This window comes from Pteropus medius, unplaced genomic scaffold (genome assembly GCF_902729225.1).
Source record: "Pteropus medius unplaced genomic scaffold, Ma_sr-lr_union100, whole genome shotgun sequence".
Lineage (NCBI taxonomy): Eukaryota > Metazoa > Chordata > Mammalia > Chiroptera > Pteropodidae > Pteropus > Pteropus medius.
Window position 1 is genome coordinate 6,933,571 of NW_024347788.1, and position 21,235 is coordinate 6,954,805.

General features: G+C 36.7%; 1 protein-coding gene across 7 annotated transcripts in view; it reads left to right on the forward strand.

Moving 5' to 3' along the window:
* Window positions 1–20,807, forward strand: part of NAA16 (N-alpha-acetyltransferase 16, NatA auxiliary subunit) — a 57,128-nt gene extending 36,321 nt beyond the window's left edge. For 4 of the 7 annotated variants that reach the window (XM_039877189.1, XM_039877192.1, XM_039877193.1 and 1 more), the window contains 11 exons: window positions 914–986; window positions 3,127–3,296; window positions 3,640–3,792; window positions 7,474–7,602; window positions 13,240–13,453; window positions 14,306–14,499; window positions 16,120–16,228; window positions 16,667–16,765; window positions 16,905–17,048; window positions 18,739–18,836; window positions 19,423–20,807. In XM_039877189.1, coding sequence (XP_039733123.1) covers window positions 914–986; window positions 3,127–3,296; window positions 3,640–3,792; window positions 7,474–7,602; window positions 13,240–13,453; window positions 14,306–14,499; window positions 16,120–16,228; window positions 16,667–16,765; window positions 16,905–17,048; window positions 18,739–18,836; window positions 19,423–19,620 — 1,581 coding nt within the window. In that variant the 3' untranslated portion in view covers window positions 19,621–20,807. Of the gene's footprint in view, window positions 1–913; window positions 987–3,126; window positions 3,545–3,639; window positions 3,793–7,473; window positions 7,603–8,172; window positions 8,314–13,239; window positions 13,454–14,305; window positions 14,500–16,119; window positions 16,229–16,666; window positions 16,766–16,904; window positions 17,049–18,738; window positions 18,837–19,422 lie in introns of those variants that run through there. The other 3 variants (XM_039877191.1, XR_005655940.1, XM_039877195.1) reach the window with 3 other exon arrangements.
* The last annotated feature ends 428 nt before the right edge of the window (window positions 20,808–21,235 follow it).

A 21,235-nucleotide genomic window follows, 5' to 3' on the forward strand; every position in this document is an offset into this window, starting at 1 on the left:
CCCCTCTCTGGTGTGTCCCCTTTTTCTGGTGGCATTAGTGGCATCTCAATTTATAAAACTTTCAAAGTCATCACTATTAAAATAATACCACGTTGGTCAGATACTATTAAAAGTTTTAATGCTTTTCCTTCTCTTTGACCTTTCTTTTTGAAGTTCTCAAATAAGACAGTTATATTTTCCAACTCATTCTGAACAGTTATGATCAATAGGCATTTATTACCAACTGTACACACGAGCTGCTGTTTTTCAACTGCCACTTCTAATTCATGTTGCTTTTTGTTTGGCACTCCCAGGGCATAGCACGTTTACAGTGCAGTTTATAATATTTCGGTCCTACCTGAATATATCATTGAAATTCACATTTATTATAATTATCATGAAAAACAAAGGTAGTTGAAACATCTGGTTAGGAGTGCACCTCTTCCATCAACTCACTGTATAATTTGGATTGATCATTTTATTTGACTATTTCGTGATGAGCGACATTTTAGAAAATCTGAATACAATACAAATCTGAATACAATTATTCAAATCTGAATACAATATAATAGCGGGAAGCAAGAAGCAAATAGAAGAACTGTTAATAAGAAATTATACAGATGTGTTTATTGGCAAAAAAAGTTTTTTTAATAACTAGTGATAATTTGTTCTTTAAAACCTGAAACTACTTATCGAGATGAGAAATTAATAAGCTTTCGTTTATTATTAATAGGTCAGTGTATTTTCTGTGTTTTTTTCTCATTTTCTCCCCACACAGGGCGTTAGGGATGGAGAGCAGACACCCTAATAGTTTAGTTAATGTATAATTTTGAAATAAGCGGTATATTGTTTTGAAATCTAATTTAATCCACAATAAGTATAAATATCTTCAATATAATATTAAAAAAAAATTTAAACTGTGTTTCTTTAACAGATTTCTATAATCCAGGAGCTTGTTACTAATTATGAAGCCTCTCTTAAAGCGTGTGACTTTTTTAGCCCTTATGGTAAGTTTAAATTAGATTGAATTGCAATTTGGTTACTCATTTCAATACATTTTTAATCACTTACAGTTAAATCATCTTATGTTTATTATGTACATGCTACGTGATAGCTATGTACCAAATAGTTTTTGAAGGAATGAAATGAGAAGAGCACTTCAATTTTATTTAAGTTTTCCATAGTATTGTGAGTTGGGAGTTGACCCTATTTTAACGTGTGTTAACAGACTTGAGAGGTTGAGGTCTTGCCAAAAATCTTGTAGTTATTAGCTTATATCGAAATGTGTGTTTATTTAACCCCTAGTTCTTTCTACTTTTTAAAAAATTTTTAATTCTGTATAATTTCATTCTTTGTTTCTCTGTTTGTAGGGGCATTTGTAAATCAAGGCAACTTAATTTAGAAAACACTCTAGAATACTTTGTCATGCAGATGGCAACTTTAGTCTGGTTTCTTCATGTGTCTTTTACATGTCATGACTCTTTTGTTTTTGTTGTTTGAAACAAATTCCATATAAAATTACAGATACAGAAATAAATAGGATAATGAACCTCTGTATCCCTATCACCCAGCTCTGTTATCATCAACATTTTGCCAGTCTTATTTGAAGTACCTTCAGTCCACTTATTTTTCTAGAGTATCTTTTAAAGCAGACATACTGCTTCACCTGTAAGTACCATAATATACATCTCTAACTCTTTAAAACACTTAAACAGAAGATCTAACCACAGTGCTTTCTCGCACAAAATTAACTCTCATGTCATGGTAACTTAACACCTAGTCCACACGCACATTTCCCTCATTATCTTTAAAATAATATCTTTGTATAATTGCTTTATTTTAGTGTGGGTCCTGCTAAAGTCCACACTTGTTTTATGTCTCTGATATTCTTTTAATCTTGAGTAGTGCTCTGCCCCTCTTTTTAAATGTCATTTATTGAAAGGTCATTCGTCTTGTGGAATGTCCTGTTTTCTGGATTTGGCTAATTTGCTTTCTCATTTAATATTTTTGCTGACATCCATATTTCTCGTGAACTTATAGTTAGGTTTACAGGCTTGATTAGATTCAGGTTCTGTGTGAATATTTCATGCGTGATACATTGTACTTCCTGTCACACCTAGAGGCAGAAGACATTCTTTTAGTCTTTTTTTGTGATGTTAAGGTTAAGGTTCAGATGCTCTCATCCTGCCCAGTGAAGAGTTCCTTGTTGGCTTCTCACCTGAAGATTTTTAGCAGCTACTGAGGTTCATTGTCCCAGTCCCTTCTTTCCTTCAAATCCTCATTCTTTCTGTATTTATCAGCTAGAAATCTTACAAATAACTTTCCGTCATCAGTTATTTGGTTCCCCTGAAATATAGTTTTATGTAAGAGGAGCACGATAAATGCTGAGCTTTTTGTTTTTATTATTTGCGTTTTAATTGATACTAATTTTTGTGTTTGCATTGTTATTTCATTTGGTCAGCTCAAAACCTGTTTTTTCTGATGTAGTATGGGTAAGTTCCCTTTCCACTCTTTCTTCCTCATTTTATACCTGTAGGTCTTCCTTTCTGGAATCTATTTGGAGAGCCTGGTGTTTCTTTATCGACTCTTCTGTAGCTTGAGGGGACAGGATGGGGAGCAGAATAGAGCTCAGCTGATTGTATGTGACTGCTTTTGTCACATAGGATTACTTCTGTCTTGTCAGGAATGTTTCTTCACACTCTTCAACTTTGGGTTTCCCTGATATAGTGCGAAGGCCTAGACAGTGCTAAGCCCTGGCAGTCTTGTCTTTTGGAAGTCTTGCAGTGGTAGTTAGGACATCTTCCCTTCAAGCCCTTCTCCTTGACCTCTCCTGGGCCTAACGCCTCATGCTCTTAGAGAATTTGTAGTTAGGCTGCGTTACCTTCTTTCTCCAGCACCGTTTCCTTGGAGTGAGGCAGGGCTTAGAAGTCTGTGAAACTAGAGTCTTGTTTCTCTGCTTGGCTGCACGTTTTGAACTTGATGGCATGAAGTCGTACCTCTTTCTGTTGAAACTGGTCATTTTTGCTGGGTTTTTACTGTTTACGATTGTAATAATTATTAATTTCATTATGCTTTGGGGGAGAGGAAGTATGTGACGTGCTTTACCTTGCTTTCTTTCCTATAATAATGTTGTTTGTTTGATTGCAGAGAATGGGGAGAAGGAGCCCCCAACAACGCTGCTCTGGGTTCAGTATTTCCTGGCACAGCACTTTGATAAACTTGGGCAGTATTCTTTGGCTTTGGATTATATTAATGCTGCAATTGCCAGTACTCCAACTCTAATAGAATTATTTTATTTGAAAGCAAAGATTTACAAGGTAAAATCCTAGTCATGTGTTTTGAGTAGCTGAAGAATTTGGCCACTTTAAGAACTCTTGGAGTTATTTCTGTGTAGAAATTACTCGTATGGCACCCTGATAATCTATTTCTAATCCTCTAATAATTCTAAAGAGTTTTAGATTGCATAGTTGTGTAATCAGGGTTAATCATTTGATTCAGCTCTTAGTAAATATGAATGTTAATTTATCTAAAGATATCTAGATAAATTTTACAGAATGGTACCAGATTTCTAATTTGTCTTTATACATATTTGCCATTGATATTGCACCCATATTCTCTTAATCATAAACTATAATTTTAAAATACTTTCATTTCTTAAAGCATATAGGTAACCTCAAAGAAGCTGCAAAGTGGATGGATGAAGCGCAGTCTTTAGACACGGCTGATAGATTCATCAATTCTAAATGTGCAAAATACATGCTTCGAGCAAATATGATAAAAGAAGCAGAGGAAATGTGCTCCAAGTTCACGAGGGTAGGAAATAGCATGCGATTGTCCGAGTTAGTAAAATTAACCTTAAGTTCTGTGGTGATTTATAAAGATTGCCACTGAAGTTGCTAAGAATTCATTTTTGTTATTATTTTTTTTAAATCCCATTTAGCTCATATCCTAAGTCTGGCTTTTTATGGTGGTTGAGTGTGTGTATGTGCATGTGCTTCTGGTGATGGATGATTAAAAAGCAATAGCAGGAGCGAAATAGCTTTATACAAAAATAAGCAATGTACCACACTTCAGTGAACGTGTGTAGTATTCGATTTATAATTTTTTTGTCTCACTAGTAATTTGTAGTCGCATATTTCTTCTGTTTAATTTCTCTTTTACTCTATCTTCAGAATTGCTCATAGAATTCTTTCTGTGTAGAACTAAAGCTGTGAGCTACTAGTCTCTATGGCATTCTGGAATATAAGTTCAAAAATCAGAGATGAAAAGATACTGCTGGGGCGATTAGTTACTTGTGTCGAAAAAAGTAAAATGACATCCTTATCTTACTGCACACATATTGATTCCAGGTGGATTAAGATCCAAATATGGAAAGCAAACCTTTCAAGCTTTTAGAGTAAAATATAGTAGTTTATCTTTAGGGCTTGAGGTAGGAAACATTTCTTAAGACACCAGAAGCATAAAGTATAAGAGTGAAATTGATACACTTGACTATATTAAAGATAATGTATAAAAAAAATAACCATAGGGAGAAGATAAACCATAGAATTAGAGAAGATATTTCCAACTCATATAATGAAAAAAGAATTTATGATCTCCAAAGAATTTGGTGAAATGGTTAATATAACAGTGAAATGGTTATATGACACACATTGAATGTGACGTTGAAGCATAATGAGAAAACTATTGTTGCAAATTTGCTTTCCAAGTTTTAATTAAGATACTTTGAAATAAATAATTTATATCTCCAAAGTACACATTACATAGGAAGTAGAAGGAGGGCTTTCGTGCTGGTGTTTGCAGGTAAGTTATTTAGGATGAAAATAAGTTACCACTGTGCTCTGTAATGCTAATGTATTGCTACTACAGCACCAGCGTGCCACCTTCCTTAAATGTTAACTAAATTCTAGTTGTGTCTGGTTATGAATGGAAACCCCTTGTAATTTAGAAGCGACAGAATAGCCTGAACTTATATTATGAAAATTTGACTGCTTGCAAGAATGATGTCATAGAAATGTAAACACACACACAAAACTCAGTAAGAAAAGGCAAGTATGGGCAAAGGATATGAACAGTTCACAGAAGTGGAAGATGGAATGGCCAAGAAATACGTCTTTATCAGTAATCAGGAGAATTATAAGCTATCATTTTGTGCCCATCAAATTTAAGAAATTGAAGTCTCACATTATTAGATATTCATAAAAATAGTATGTCCTGTGTATATATGCACATGTATAGGAGATATATATGAAATATATGTCATGTATATTTTTATGATGAGAAAGAAACAATGAATGGTCTTTAGATAGTAGTCTTTAATGAAAACTAAATGTGTGTTATCTCTAATTTTTCATTAGGGCCAATACCTATAGACCGTTTGTTTCTTTCTCATCATAAAAAGGGCTTTTCATCTGAACCTGCCTGACCTTTACTTTCTGATATTTAGAGTAGTGCTGATAATTTGTCTACCATTTCTAAGAAGAAATAGAAAGTGGCTTTAACAATTATTAAGCACTGAGTTAAATACATTTATGTACATGATATCATTTAATCTTAACAATCCTGTAATAGCAGGATTAGAGTTAAGAAGATGTTTAGGGAGGTCAAATACTGTGCCAGCTGGAGATCACCGAGCTAGTCATTTATTTGGATCCAGGATTCTAGCTTAGGGGTCTCTGACTTTTAAACACAGGTTTTAGGATTTTGTCGTAGGAGCAGAAACTGCAGTGGCTAGTGTTTCTAAAACTCAGATGCCATAGGATCAACAGCAGCTGCAAAGTGGCTGATGTAATGTTGAGGAAAAGTATGAGCAAGAAGGATGAATATTGGGAGAAAAAAATTTAGGAAAATAATAATTCTGTTTATGTTCTTGATGCGCACTTTATCGTATTTGTGTGACATTTTGCAGCAAGGTGATTGAGGCTCCGAAGAGGTTACTGGAATCATCTTCGATCATATAATAAACAGTGCTGGGGCGCAAACTCTTCAGTGCCCTTCCCACTGCATCACAGCTTTGAAGGTTAGACGAGAGTACCAGTGTAGATATAAGAGCAGTGATGTGTGTAGACAAAAGTGCCACCTGGAAGGCCAACCTGGAGATTAGAAGTAAAGTGCAGTTACCAATGAGTACACAGGACTTCTTACGTTAAACAGGTCCAATGATTGAAACACACACGCACACACCAGACACCTAGGATGACTCTGAAAAGGCACAGGAGAATGAGAAAGACGGGAAAAGGTTGGCCGTTTGAGAGTAGTCACCAAAATCTGTGGCTCAGCTTGCTCATCGTAATTGCTTTTAGTTGTCCACTCACTTGTGACTTGTGACAAGTTGCCAGGCTGTTTGGAGAGCTTATGTAGTTTACCATACTGGTCTACTGGCCAGACACGTCTGAAGCATGTGCTGGTAACAGTGAGCCAGTGGAGAGAACTGCCAGCAACCTTGATAGTCAGTTCGTGTCTGCTCACTAATGAGTGAAGGAAGTGCTCATATTTCCTTCTTGTAGATTTTTCACAGTTTAGAATTCTTATACAGAGTTGGTGATGCAAGGTGTATAGTTGTAGTTGGTAATGAAATGAAAAATAATGTAGATTTCTTATAAACGTATGTAATTATCAAAAAAGAGGAAAAGATATGTAACCATAAAGAAGAAATAAAATGCATCCATAATTTCATTCACCCAGAGTTAGTTTTTATACTTTTAAGGAGAATTCTGAAAATTGAACTGATAACACATAATGGATGTGAAAAAGAACTAAAGATTGTAATTACTTATGTAAATGTACCATTGCCATGGTTCCTGGGGCCATGTAATATATATTGAAATAACTCTTCAGAAACGTGACAATACTCTAAGTGCCCCTGCAGTGAAACTAGGTACTTTATGTCCTAACACTGGTCACAGAATTCACACTGAGTCTGAATTAATAACTATTCTTAACAAAATTTATTATTTCATTTTGTCACCCCACTGCAAATGAGAAAATTTGCCATAGAACAGGAGATGCTGTTAGGAGCAGACCCATGGGCACAAAAAAGTGACAATTAATAGCAGAAGCCTAATGTGGAGGGAGGATACTGAGAAACTGAAAAGCAGTCTTGGAACTGTTACTGACAAATTTGACATTAATGAATGCACATCATAGTGATCCTGAATCAGCAAAGAAAGGTTAAGAAACTTGCTTAATAGGCAGACGATGGCATTACTTCATAGGATTACTATAGAAAATAGTTTAATTAAAAGCTTTGGCACTTAGAAACTGAGCTCTAGTAATCTGGACTCTTTTCTGTTTAGAGCGTTGAATACTCCAGCAGAGCTGGGTAAATAAGACATTATGTAATTTTAAATTTGTTAGGAGCCTTTTGGTAGCACATTGATATATTTGTTAATTGCTGTTGTCATAATATTTGTAGCTTTAGTTGTAAAAGAGAAAATGAGATTTTTAGGATCTCTTCTTGTTTGCTGCTTATATTTATGAATGATTCCGTTTCAGGATGGAACATCTGCCATGGAAAATCTAAATGAAATGCAGTGTATGTGGTTTCAGACAGAGTGCATCTCAGCTTACCAGCGTTTGGGGAGGTATGGGGATGCCTTGAAAAAATGCCATGAAATAGAAAGGGTAAGTAGATAGAATTTTGACGTTATTTTTCTCTTGTAAAGTGATGAGAAACGCAGATGGATTTCTGCCCGGGATCATCTACCTCTTTTATCTACTTTGGAAACTTCATTGTGAAAAAGTCGATCTTTAGCCTTTCAAACATTCTGAGATTGTCATTCAACAATTGCTTTCTTTTGATCCTCGAATGATTACGATTTCAACATGTCTCCATATTTTTGTCTGAAAGATTAATTTAATATGCCGTTATGGTTATTAGTAACATATGTTCAAACTTTCTGTTCCCTAATCGGGCCATTATTTGGTTTTCATCCCCAGCCTAGAAGGATACACAAGCTGATGGCCGCCTCTTTCCCCATTGTGCCAGGATCTGCTCAGTAGTCGGCCTCTCTCCAGTTTGTCTTCCCACGATGTTCGTCCTCACATTCAGTACTCGTGCAGTGATCTGTGACTGCTTCGCAGGCTGATTTTATTACTTGCTTTTAGGATTGTGTGTGTGATGTGCCTTAGTGAGGGGCCTTTTCTTTTCCTTTGTGTGAATTTTTGTTTTCCTGTTCTTTGTCATCTCTGAAGCACTCTCCTTCCAAATGGACAACAGGAGGAAAAGAGCCACACATGCACCCCTGAGGCAGTCCTCAGCAGCCCTCAGTTGGGGTCACTCGGCACCACTGTTCCCATGCTGACGCAGTATAAAACCACAGGCGTCGTAGTCAGGTGAGCCTGAAGTCTGCACTCCGGCAGTCACTTTGGCCTTTTTCCCATGTGAAACCTCTGAGGTTACCCAGAAGAAAGGCGGAATCTTAGGGGGTGGCTTTTGACGGGGACCGGAACTAGGAGTACACCTGAGCCCTCTTACAAATAACCTAGGTTTTGCTTTATTTTGGTTTTTTTTGTTTTTTTTTTTTTTGCTTTTTTCTTTTTAAGCCTGGGCTCGATGGCTATATCTTTAGGGAAAATAGTTCTCATCTTCTCCTTGAAAAATATAAAGCCCTTGGCTGATAAGTGATTCAGGCAGGTTCCAAGCATTGTCATGTGAGTCAGGCTCTTATTTCTGTGATAGAACCATAGGTTACTGGCTTGTGGATGATGACTGTCACTTTAAAAGCATTTCTGTTTGTTATTAGGAAAGATGCATTCTTGCTAACCAGGACCTCAGAGAGGGACAGATTGTTTCCTGAATGAAGGGACTGCTGGGCACTTAGGGATCAGTAATTCCAGCGAGGCCAGAACCAGAGATCGATCAGATTTTCTGTGAAAGTCAAATTTGAACATCCTTAGGATCATTATGATTGTGAACCTCTCCCATTTCTCCTAACATTAATAACTATCTTACTTTGTTCTAGTTAATATTTTTGAAGATTGTTAGAATATGATCACTAGCTATTCCATTACTAAGTTTCATTTAGATTATACTTTATCTTAAATTTTTAGTGATGTTAGCTAACACGAAATAAAATTCTGTGTGAAGTCAGATAAACGACAGTCGACCCTTAGACAATGCATGGGTTGGGGTGCCGACCCCTGTGCAGTGGAAAATCTGAGTATAACTGCAGTCTACTCTTTGCATATGTGATTCCCAACTGTGGGTAGAAAATAGAGTTGACCTTTGGACAATGAGGGTTTGAACTGCACAGGTCCACTTATACGCATGTTTTTTTAAATTATAAAAACCATGTCATTCAAGAGTCAACTATACTTCTGGTTCAAGAAATATCATTTGATTGGTAGAAAGCATTTTTGAAGGAAAAAAATGATAGGAAATCATTGGTTATCACCCTCTGGTCACGTTACACATTTGTTATTGCTAGAATCTTTCCTGTCTTTATTTAGGGTTTGATGTCAATGCTTGAGAATAGAAAATACGAGTAACAGATAAACAAGGAAAGAGCCTATTCTTATGTTGTTTTAAAGTTAGTCTTTTTATAGTGAAATAATTTATACTAAAAATAAATAAAACTAATATGTAGGAATATGAGTGCATAGTACAAATAGGGTGATTAAAGATTTGCTGAGTGATTAATGCTTCTAAAATTAATTTCTAATAGTTCATGTAATCTGAAAGAAAATTCTTTTTTTAAAAATTTATTTAGTTTCAAGTATACAGTACATTGGTTAGACATCTGTATAATTCATAAAACAATCACCCCATTTGCTCCCTTTGTCCCCTGGCCCTCCACCTAGCCATCATATTAATGCTAACTGCATTCCCTATGCCGTGCTCCCCATCCCCGTGACCAACTATCAACTACTAATTTGTACTTCTAAAAGAAAATTCTTAATGAAATAATTGTAAGGATTTAGGAGTAATTGCTGAATTAAAAGATTTATTATAATAGGTTATCTACATGAATTACTTTCGTGTCTGAATTTAAAGTATTTTAGCAAAGAAATGAGCACTTTTCAAAAATCTTTGTAGTTTACCTTGTAAAAAGAAGGTCAGTGACTAGCGAAATAAGTTTAAATTAGGGCTAAATCATCTGCCTTCAAGAACTCTTTCCGGAATTCTTTCAATGAAGGCAGTTTCAGCTAGGGCATATATGAATTCGACATGTTAGGATTCTGGATAGGCTCAGTTTAGTTCTTTTTCTGTCTTAATCTTACCACCCTTAATAGGATTTTAGGGTTATATATGTACAGGTTACATGGTCCAGCCCAATCTGATGTTTAGAACTTGAGTTTTAGTCAAAACAAAATAACCGTCTTTAAAATCTGGGATATAAACTTGTGTTCAGGATAAGATTTTAAACTATTTCATCTTTTAAGAATTGAATTTTCTTTAACCATTTTTCAGGTGATGGGTTTCTCATTATTTAGTGTGCTGCTTTATATCTAATCAGAGCAAGAATACATACTTCTAAACTTTTTGATAAGATGTAGGGCTTCTGGTAGCTCAAAACCATAGGAAGTTCATTACGTCATATTCTGGTGTCTTAATCTTTATCGGATTGACACATGCTTTATAATGGCAGATTCTCTGTAAGTGCTTATTGCCTACCCTCTTTGGTGTAGTTATTACAGATTTTAAGTATTTCTGTGCATGCGTTCCTGTTAGTCTATCCAGTCACTCAGAGCAGGAATAGGCGGGGAGTCTGGGTCAGAAGAGACGGCTTGGTAGGGGATCCCCAAAACCCTGAAGAGAGCCGTGCTCCGTGCTGCGAACGGCATTGCTGATACCTTTCCCGACTTGATTCAGGCCTAGTTTTGACAACCTGAGGAATTCTGGCATTACTGTCCCCTCCCCACTCAAAGAGAGAGAACCAGTGTGTATGATGAGGGGGACGTCGAGTTACGGGCGTGAGCAGGGCGCCAACATTCGGGCACCTAGTTTCTGCAGGGAGCTGATAAGTTCATGTTTGACTGACGTGGGGGAGGGGAGGGACTGACTTTCCCTGTTTGTGTTATCTAGTATGTTTTTACGTCTTACAAATTTGGAGACCTAGAAGTCACCCCAAAGTGGCACAAGGGGGATCTTTGTGGTAATGGAATGGTTCTGTACCCCGACTGTAGTGGTGGCTGCTCGAGTCCACACGTGGTAAAACCACACAGAACTAACTGCACACAAGTTGTACCAGTGGCAGGCTTTGGGTTTTGGTAGCTGTGTAGCACGTAGCCTTTTGGGGGAAACTGAGGGAAGAGTATTCAGAACGACTCTATACTACCATTGCAGCTTCCTCCGGATCTGTAATTATTTCAAAATAAAAAGTTAAAAAATTGAAAATCAACCTAAGATGATATAATTGTTTTTGAGTAGGAGTCTGCAATACATCATTTCTTCCAAAAGCAAAATTGTTTTGTGGAATCCCACATTTCCTAATTTAATCTAGCCGTATCTGGTCTACCACCATTATTAGCTTATTGTAGATCGATCACCCAGGTTTGCGGGCTCTCCCGAGTTCCTGAGGCGCAGGGCTTTCGAGGGGAAAACTGGAAGCCTCAGGCAGAGTGGGATAGTGGTTACCGGTTTGTGGAAGACGTTAACTGGAGAGAGGCAGCCTGTGGGCTGTTACTGGTAAAGAGGCGGCTTGAACGTTTGTGGTTCCATGAGGCTCCCTCCTGAATTTGACTTAAAATCGGTATTTGCTAGTGCTGCTGAGAATATCTCTTGAATCTGCCTTTTCACACATAAACGTTTCTCGGCCTAATAAAGGTCATGTAATCTCTTAGGTATTTTCATCGCCATGATTTTCGGCTGCCATTTTCCTTAGTTGTATTGAATTTTAAGATATTCTTATGGCACTAGACATACTTGGAAGACCACAAACAACTTTTTGAAATATGTAACCCTTTGATTTAGAAACCAAGCTGTTATTATTTATGAATTGATTTGTCTTACTGATGGGAGGAATGCAATTTTCAAATACAACGTCATTAAAGCATGATTCTTGAAAGAGTAAATATAAACTAACATTCATTTTTTTTCTATTTCTTTCCCTCCATACTGTGTACTTTCATTCTTCTTAGAGTTCTTCACTTAAAGTCTCAGGTATTAAATATAATTCTGTGTATAGTGTGTTTCTAATTACCAAGACATTAAATTATAGAATGACATGGACACTTACTGGGGTGTCCTTTGCATAGTGAGTCACTAGGCTGCAGGACAGGGAAGATGAAGCAGTAGAAGAGCTAGCTCTGAACTGGTGTATTGGATCATTCATTTTTCTGTATGTGTTTGGAGAAGCTAAAGTAGGAGAAAAGAAAGGACAGGTAAAGATGCATGCAGCGAAGAAAATAAAAGTATAAATTGTTTGGTAGAGGGTTAATCTAGGTGAGGAATTAGTTCTAAACTTTTGGAGAGTCATGGACCCTTTGAGACTTGGATGAAAGCCTGGAGCTCTCTCTTAGGAAAATGTTACGCTTGTTTATACATAAACTCCAGATTAAGAACCTTTGCTAAAATGGAATGTAGGTAGGTTAATGGTAGCATGTCGGGTGAGAGAAAGCCATAGTGCTCTGTGTGTCTATAGCAGTTTACAGTTTAGAATGAACTTCAAAATATTTTCTCATTTGATCCTATAACAACCTTATGGAATTGGCTGTATAGATTTCTTTATTCCTAACTTAAATAATTGAGGCTCTGGGTAATTAAGAGGTCACGTGCCTGATGAGCAGCTGGTCTCTTGAGTTGGCAAATGCTGCACTTACTGAATGTCTGTTGTGCTGGGCCCTGTGCCAGGCATTGGGGGGCGACGTGACAGGGTTGCCCTTGAAGAGCTCGTGGTTGAGCAGAGCAGTCTAATCGTAAATATTTTGTGTCATCGTATAGTAAAAATTCAGTCTTCATTCAGAGCTCTTTTTAACTCTGCCGTACTGATTTTGGGGGAATATTGAGAAATATTTCATTAAAGCTAAAATATCAATACTAATTTCCAGGCTTTTGAAAATAATCTGATCATCTAATTTACTACACAGAAATTGAGTATCATCACAAAACAGGTTTTCTCGAGAATGAATCATAGGAAGAAAAACTTAAGTTATGTGCAGAGAAGAACTTGGTGTCCTTCATGGTATTAAATACTGCAGAGGCCAACTAAGTGAAATCGTGACTGTTAAAATGGTTTCTGGGGGCTTTTTATGATTTTCTTTTCAAAAGTAGACATTATTGAAAAAATGTAAGAGATAATTTGTGGTTTTGTTTTTAAGCACTTTTTTGAGATAACCGATGATCAATTTGACTTCCATACATACTGCATGAGAAAGATGACCCTTCGTGCCTATGTCGACCTTCTGAGATTAGAAGATACACTCAGGAGACATGCCTTCTATTTCAAGGCTGCTAGATCCGCGATTGAAATGTACTTGAAATTGTATGATAATCCCTTAACCAATGAAAACAAGCAACAAGAAATAAATTCAGGTAACTGACAAGGAACCATTTTAAAAGACTGGAAAAGAACATTACATTTCAGAATGTCGTTAATATAAACAATACATAGAAAAGTCAAATGGGAGTGAAGACAGCACTGGAGGACTGATAGGCCGAAAGAAAAACCGGTGGGGAGACTCAGACAGAGTCGGCAGGTGAAGTTCTGTAGCTGATGCTTCTGAATCACCCTAAGGGGATGACACGCAGTCTTTTATTTTTCTCTTCAGCAAGGCTAACTCAGGAAAAATGGAAACGTCTATGAGCTAGGTTCTTTTTTTTTCCTATTGTAACTAAAAATAGCTTTGAGCCCCTCAGGGAAAAATATTTAGTCTTACAACTTTAGTACCTATTTATTGAAATAATAATAATGCTAATGAGACTATCTCTACAGCTCTTGTTCACTAAAATGTTAATATCTGGGAATATTTGAGAAATAGCATGGAGGCAGATTTCTGCTCTTTCATTCCTAATATTTGTGTAGTGGTTAGAGATCGTGTTTTTCTGTGCATTGCCTTATCCTGGAAATACTCCCGGGGATAGTTGGTCTCATGAGACTCACGTCACACGATTTGAAACTTGGTGCTGGGAGAGATGATTTGCCTAAAGTCGCGTATCGTCCAGGAGGCAGAGCTGGGCTGGAATTGGTTCATTTTAGTCAAGCAGCATCTGCTGGTTGCCTTTCGTGTGCCAGGTTCTGTGCCGGTCGTTAAGAGCACACAGTTTTATAGTTGCCTCTTCCCCTTTAACTCCCCAAAGGGCTATACTAATAGTACATATTGCAGACGACTATGAGGAAAAATAGCAACATTTACTCATAATTTTTATGCATTTGGATATTTGTAGAAAACCTGTCGGCCAAAGAATTGAAGAAAATGCTTAGCAAGCAGAGAAGAGCTCAGAAAAAGGCCAAATTAGAAGAAGAGAGAAAGCATGCGGAAAGGGAGCGCCAACAAAGGAATCAGAGGAAGAAACGAGAAGAGGAGGAGGAGGAGGCCGGCGGCCCCAAGGAAGAGCTCATACCTGACAAACTGGAACGGGTGAGATGGGTCTACCGTCTTTATTTAGTGAAATTCATATGTTTTAGTTTCGTTTTGGCCGTAAACACGATTTATATAAATCTGTAAATCAGAAGCCATTTGTAATATTTTCAGGGTCATCATGGCCATCAGTTTTTGAGTGGTAATGTGTAGATTTGGGGAATGCATGTTGCACTTAGAATTGTGGTTGGGGCAGGATTGTGGCCCTCCAAAGATGCCCACGCTCTACACCCCGGGCCTGTGAGTAAGTTACATTATGTGGCACAGGCGGGTGGAGGTGGCAGAGGGAATTTAAGGGTGTAATTAGCTGGCTTTAAAATAGGGAGATGAGCCCGGATTATCCAGGTGGGCCTCATATCATCACAAGGGGGCTTAAAAGTGGGTGAGGAAAGGAGGTGGGAGTGGTGTGGGAAGGACTCCGCCCCCTGTGGCTGGTCTTGAAGATGGAAGGAGGGGAGGGACGAGGCAGCTACAAGCCAAAGACTGTGAGCAGCCTTGAGACGCCAGGAGCGACATTGAAACATGTTCTCTCTCAGCGCCTCCGGCGAGACTCGTGTTGGATTTTTAACCTACAGAACTGCACGATAGTAAAATTTGTGTTGTTTTAAGACATTAGATTTTGGTAATTTGTTATAGCAGCAATATAAATTGTCTATTAAATATGAAAAGATTTTAAATATCTTGCTAGGTACGTTGTAGCTACAAAGAATTAGTGCTTCATCTCTAAGATTTAGTTATTTAGGGACCAGAAATATTTAGCTTTCTAGTTTCTTCCATGTGAATCTAGTGTTAAGTATTTTAAATTCGTCATTACTTTTTTTTCAATTACTTGATACAATTCTGTTTGTCTCTTTACTTTAGATGCTTATAGAATAAGGGGCCGTCAGTACTTGGTGTACCGTCTCCTTCAGCCTATGGAAATAATTTTCTGTATTTTTATAAAATTGTATTGACTATAAATCGTAAAAACAATAGCGCTATTTCCATTTTTTTTGGAAATTGACTATTTACTTTGAATTTGTTGATAGATAATTTTAAAGTGTGTTCTTGCTTATTTGTTTATATGAAAAGAACTGTCATAGGGTTTCAGAACAAGTCACCCCGAGATGGGCCTAAAGGCAACCAAAGTCCTGTGGGCTTAGGAGAAATTTCTGCCCCCACTCCCTTAACTCTCTAGAAGAACTTGAGTTAAGGGCCTTGCCCATAATGAAGGATCATCAGAGATGACTTTTATGGCAGGACAAACTGCAAGATGCAGAACATCTGCCCTTATCGTCATATAATAATGACTTTCCTCCCCTTTGAAGCCCAAAGTGGTCCTTAGTTCAGAGTGCCACATATACCTCATTTTCTCTGTCTGTCTTTGAACCTCTCGTGTCTGTGGGGTCTCTGATTCTCTCATGTCTGCAGGGTCCCTGTGTTTATGTATGTAATTTGGTCATTTCTCGTCAGTCGGTCTTATGTTTGTTTGGTTATTACCAGCTGAAAGAACCTCGAGGGTAGAGAACAATTTTCTCCCCACACTGTTTAAATTATTTCATATACGTATTAATATAAAATATGGGGAGAAATTTGACTTGTGTAGCTGTTTCGTAAATAAAATTTTCCTTTTTAAAATAGATAGAAAATCCACTGGAAGAAGCTATCAAGTTCCTCATACCTCTCAAGAACCTTGTTGCCGATAACATTGACACTCATCTGTTAGCGTTTGAAATATATTTTAGAAAAGGTAATGGTTTGAATTCAGTTTTTAATCCGTAATTATTTTGGTGATCATATTCAGTATAATTTGTCAGTTAGGTCTATTTTTGTTCTTTTAGAGTTCCGTTTCAGCTTTCCACAAAGGCTCTTAATCACTTTTTCTTTTGCTACTCAAAACTTTACTGGGTAATAAATTGGAATATTATGATCAAATCCATTTTAAGAATAGTTTGAACAGTCATATAGATTGTTTACCTGAAGCAGTTCTTCATGATATTTTGAGCTTTTTTTTTTTTTTAGAAAAGTTGTCTTTGATAAATAACCAAAGTCATCTTTGAATTTTGCTTACGAATGTTATAGGAAAGGTAACACATTTTGTTACTGGGTTTTAAATGAGGCTAAAATAAAGTGAAGAAAATATACATGAATATCAATGCTGTTACTTCGATTTTTTTTTCCGACACAGGAAAGTTTCTGTTAATGCTACAATCTGTCAAACGCGCATTCGCCATCAACAGTAATAACCCATGGTTACACGAGTGTTTAATTAAATTTTCTAAGTCCGGTGAGTATAAACAAAGGAGCAATAGTAATATTTTTACTGTGTAAAATATATCAAGCTTAATAATAAATGTATTTCAGTTGATTTTGTTTCAAAGGACAGAACTGAAATTTTAAAAATTCCAAACATTTTATTTTTATAGTGTCTAATCATAGCAATCTTCCAGACATTGTGAGCAAAGTTCTAGCTCAAGAAATGCAGAAAATATTTTTCAACAAGGATTTGGAAAGTTTTAATGAGGATTTCCTCAGACATAACGCTGCTTCTCTTCAGCATCTACTTTCAGGTTGGTGTTTAGCTCCCAGGGTTAAGACGTTTGTGGAAACAAGTTAGAATGTGATTCAAAAATAAGTTTTGAAAGATGTTCAACCTCACTGATTATCAGAGGAAAAGAATTGAATACAGTACCATTTTTGATCTTTCAAATTAGGAAAGTTTTTATTTTGAAAAAGATCGACTATGGTAAAGACGTGCGGGAAAGTGGCCCCGCTGTTTAGGTGGGCGCTTTGTTATGCGTATCGGGAGCTCTGCAGTACCTGTGTCTTTTGCTGTAGTCATGCTTTTGTGAATAATTTTAAGGAATTAATGCAAGCACAGAAAGAGCTTTAAGTGCAGAGATGTTAACTGCAGTGCTTGCGTGTAAGTATGGGGGAAAGAATGGAAACACATTTAATGTGTGTCCCGTAATAGGGAAAAGCAGTAGGTTTTTAGGATGGAATACCAGGTAACCATATAAAGAGAAGTTTATTCCAAAGATCTGTAATAACAGGGATAGATACTTTTTAATATGTGTACAGAATTAACATAAAATATCTCAACCGTGTGACAGTACACATAGGGTAAAGACTGAGAATTGTGTACCAAAGCTTAACAGTGGTTATGAGCAATTTGTTTTCCCTTGAATTTTTATTACTTTATGTATTTTATGTTTTGAGATCTCTTGCCTTGTTATAGGAAGGAGTTTAGGCAAATTCATACAAATTAATAAAATGACAAGATGGCATAAATGCAGACTGGACAAAAGATTGTAGAAAGGGAATTGGGGACAAAAAAAGTACATATAGTGTATTTAAATACTTTAACCTAAGCTCTTTTGATGTAAAGGGAAAATTTTTGTTTTGATATCTATGGAAAAAGTTAATTCCTGTTAGAAATGACAACACTTCTTAGTAGTAGTAAGGGCAGATAAGAACTTCTCTTTAAGAACGCAGGATAATGGAAAAAAAAATTTCTTCGTTATAATTATGGGAAATGCCTTTCCAAGCATTATATGAAATTCTAAAGAAAAGATAATATTTGCCACATAAAAATAACCCACAAAGTCAAAAAACTAACTGGAAAAAAATTATTCACCGATATGTAACTGATAAAAGCTAATAATATGCTTAGGGCTCTTGTAAATTAACAGTTAACTATAAATTAATAAACAGAAGTCCAATAGAAAATTGAGCACAGAATATGGACCGTATAATTTATTGGAGAAGTATACCTGGGTTTTATTTTTAAATTAATTACTTTGTGAATATGCAAACATTTTCCTGTTGTTTCTCTACTATACTCCCCCATGGTAATAATTTGTTACTTAGATGTTTTATTTTAGGATATTATCTTTTTAAAATTGTTGATGGCACAGGGTAGCCTCTGTTTATATTTTGAGTTATGTCTTTGGGGGGAGGTGTTAAATCTGGTCTCTTGGTAAATGTTTAGCAACCATCTCTTTGTAATATAAAAAGACCTGTTTGTGGTGTTTTGACACCACATATAAATGCTCCCATTGTGGCCCCAAGCTGTCGGTGGTTGTCACTGAATGGAGACTTAAGAGAAGTCACAGTTGCTTCCTAAGAACTGGTGAGAGCCATCTCCAGCCTACTGCTGATTAAACACTTGGAACCATGTTTAAAGTCACTGGTCAGTGTAAATCAAATCAAATGTTAGACATAGGAATTCACTCATTTTGAAATGTCCTCGTATTTCAGGTGCTAAAATGATGTATTTTCTGGACAAGTCAAGGCAAGAGAAAGCCATTGCCATTGCTACTAGACTGGACGAAACTGTAAAAGATAAAAATGTAAAGGTGAGATTTTTCACAGACTGATTTCTGCACTTTTATGAATACTGAGTGATCTCACAACATAATTCTTGAGCGGGCCTTCAAGTGATGCCTGGATCTGATTCTCAGCTCCACCAGCTATGAGCTGTCACCTTATGCAGGTCACCTCGCTAGCTTCCTCCTCTTCACGTGGAAGGTGAGGATGACCGTCCTGTGGCATAGAGTTGGTATGAGGGTTGACGGAAGGAGTAAGCGGAAGTGCTCAGTGCCTGCCTGGCACACAGTCAGCACTTAGTACCTGCCTGGCACACAGTCAGCACTCAGTGTGGGAGCCGTTGTTATTAACACAGGACACTTTCATTTTAGTGATCAGAGTTTCAGGGATTCACTTTTCAAGTATTAGAATTTTACTGCTTTTTTAAGTCTTGGCAAAATTGATTCTTAAGTTTCTTTTTTTGAGGTGATTACTTACTGTGGATAGCAGGAAGTTATTTTAGACTAAGGCCTTATTCGTTTCCTCTTGGTTAATTAACAGATTGTATCTTTTGATTACAGTAGTTATTAACCAAACTTTTTAAAAAGTAATTTTTATTTTCCTTCGTTTCAATAGACTTTACTGAAGGTCTCTGAGGCACTGCTTGACGGCAGCTTTGGGAGCTGTAATTTGCAGTACGAGGAGTACAGGATGGCCTGCCATGACCTGCTCCCTTTCACGTCGGCGTTCCTGCCTGCCGTGGGTGCTGTCGGCAGTCACGGCGTGGCGCTGAACCACGCCGCAGGCTGTGATGTCCTGGCACATGAAATTTAAAATCCCATAGAAAACTGACTCCGGTAGACTCAAAGCTGACTTCAGATCAGGGTTTCTTTTCCAGGGTGTATTTTAATATAGATATGAAATGAAATAATTGGATAGAATTTTTAAATGGAGTATTCCGTAAGCTTATTTTATTCTTTATCTGATTCTGCCAATATACACAAACATCTGTTAAAATTACCTGTTTATACTTGTACAGTTTTCTTACACTTTCAGATTATCAGCATTGTGATGGGTGCTGTCACTTCTGTATCATACATATGATAACGTCTCGTTAAGCTGGGTTGTATGTACACAGCCTCACTGTATTATTTTCTTTAGATCCTGGTTTTAGGATCTATGCTTTGATCCCTAATTGGTTCGTTTTATTATTGTTTATTTGCTAGCTTTTTAATTAAAGGACATCAGTTTTAAAGTGTTAACTATAGTATGTTGAAAACAATATGGAACTTCTTTGGGCAGATATTGAGATTTATTTTAAAATTTACTTCTATTTGCCCTTTTTTCTGTCTTGTTTTTTTCCTGATTTGTCATTTCCTTTTTAACTTCCATGCAAATGATCGTTTCTTTTGAATGAGAGTATTCCAGTTTTATGTAGAGAATTCAGAACGTGGGGATTGATTTGCCTCTTAATTATTGGGGTTCTCTGGTAAATTTGTTGTGTATCTGTAGATCAGTCTTAAAGACCCACAGGCAAGAATTATGCTTTCTTGACTAAACTGCTTTGCGCGTTAAGAAGTTTATATCTGGTCTGTGCTTCAAGGGAGCATAATAGGGCAGAGTACAAATTACACTGAAGCACCCTCCTCTCGTAGTCTGCTCTCACTGTTAAATACGTTTTATGTGAGCACAGCAACATGAGAATTTAAATGATCACAGTTTAACTCTTAAAACAGTATTGTCGGGGAATATTTTTTGGGGGATAGCTTTTTCTATCTTGTACAGAAAACAGTAATGGAATCATTCTATGTATTTCTTTCAGAATTGTGTAAATATGTCTAATATTAATATTTTAAGGCAAATAAAAATTCAAAAAGGGAGATTTTATTTAGAGGAATAGTTCTAATTAAAATGGTTTTCTTTTACTCTTAAGCTATTTAGATTCATAATTGTTGAGAAAAACTCACTGTAAAATAATGCCAACCAATATAAAGCTGTAATAAATTATTTTGTACACAGTTGCTTATTTGTGTTGGTGTTATTGCTTCACAGTATCAAAATAGTTTTGCAAAATATTTTTTCTTTGAGTAAAGCTTTTAATCATCTTAATTTTTACAAGTTAATAAAAAATAACTGTTTACCAATATATTTTGATGCCACAGCAGCTTGTATTCTTTTTAGTATCTTAATAATTTTAGAACTGGGCAATCTTCGTCACTAAATATCCTGGCAAACCTATAACTTGTCATGTTACTTTCAGTGAGACGCCATTTGCATACAAGATGTCAGTTCATCATCATGTGGAAATTATGTTTTTAGCTATAGTCTTTCAACAAGTATCCCGTTGGGATTGTTGGGTAGCAGGTCAGACAGACACACTGTCCCCCCATGCCGCTGGGGCTTCGCCAGATTTCACATTGCCCCAGCGGTGACCCCTTTGGTGCCGTGC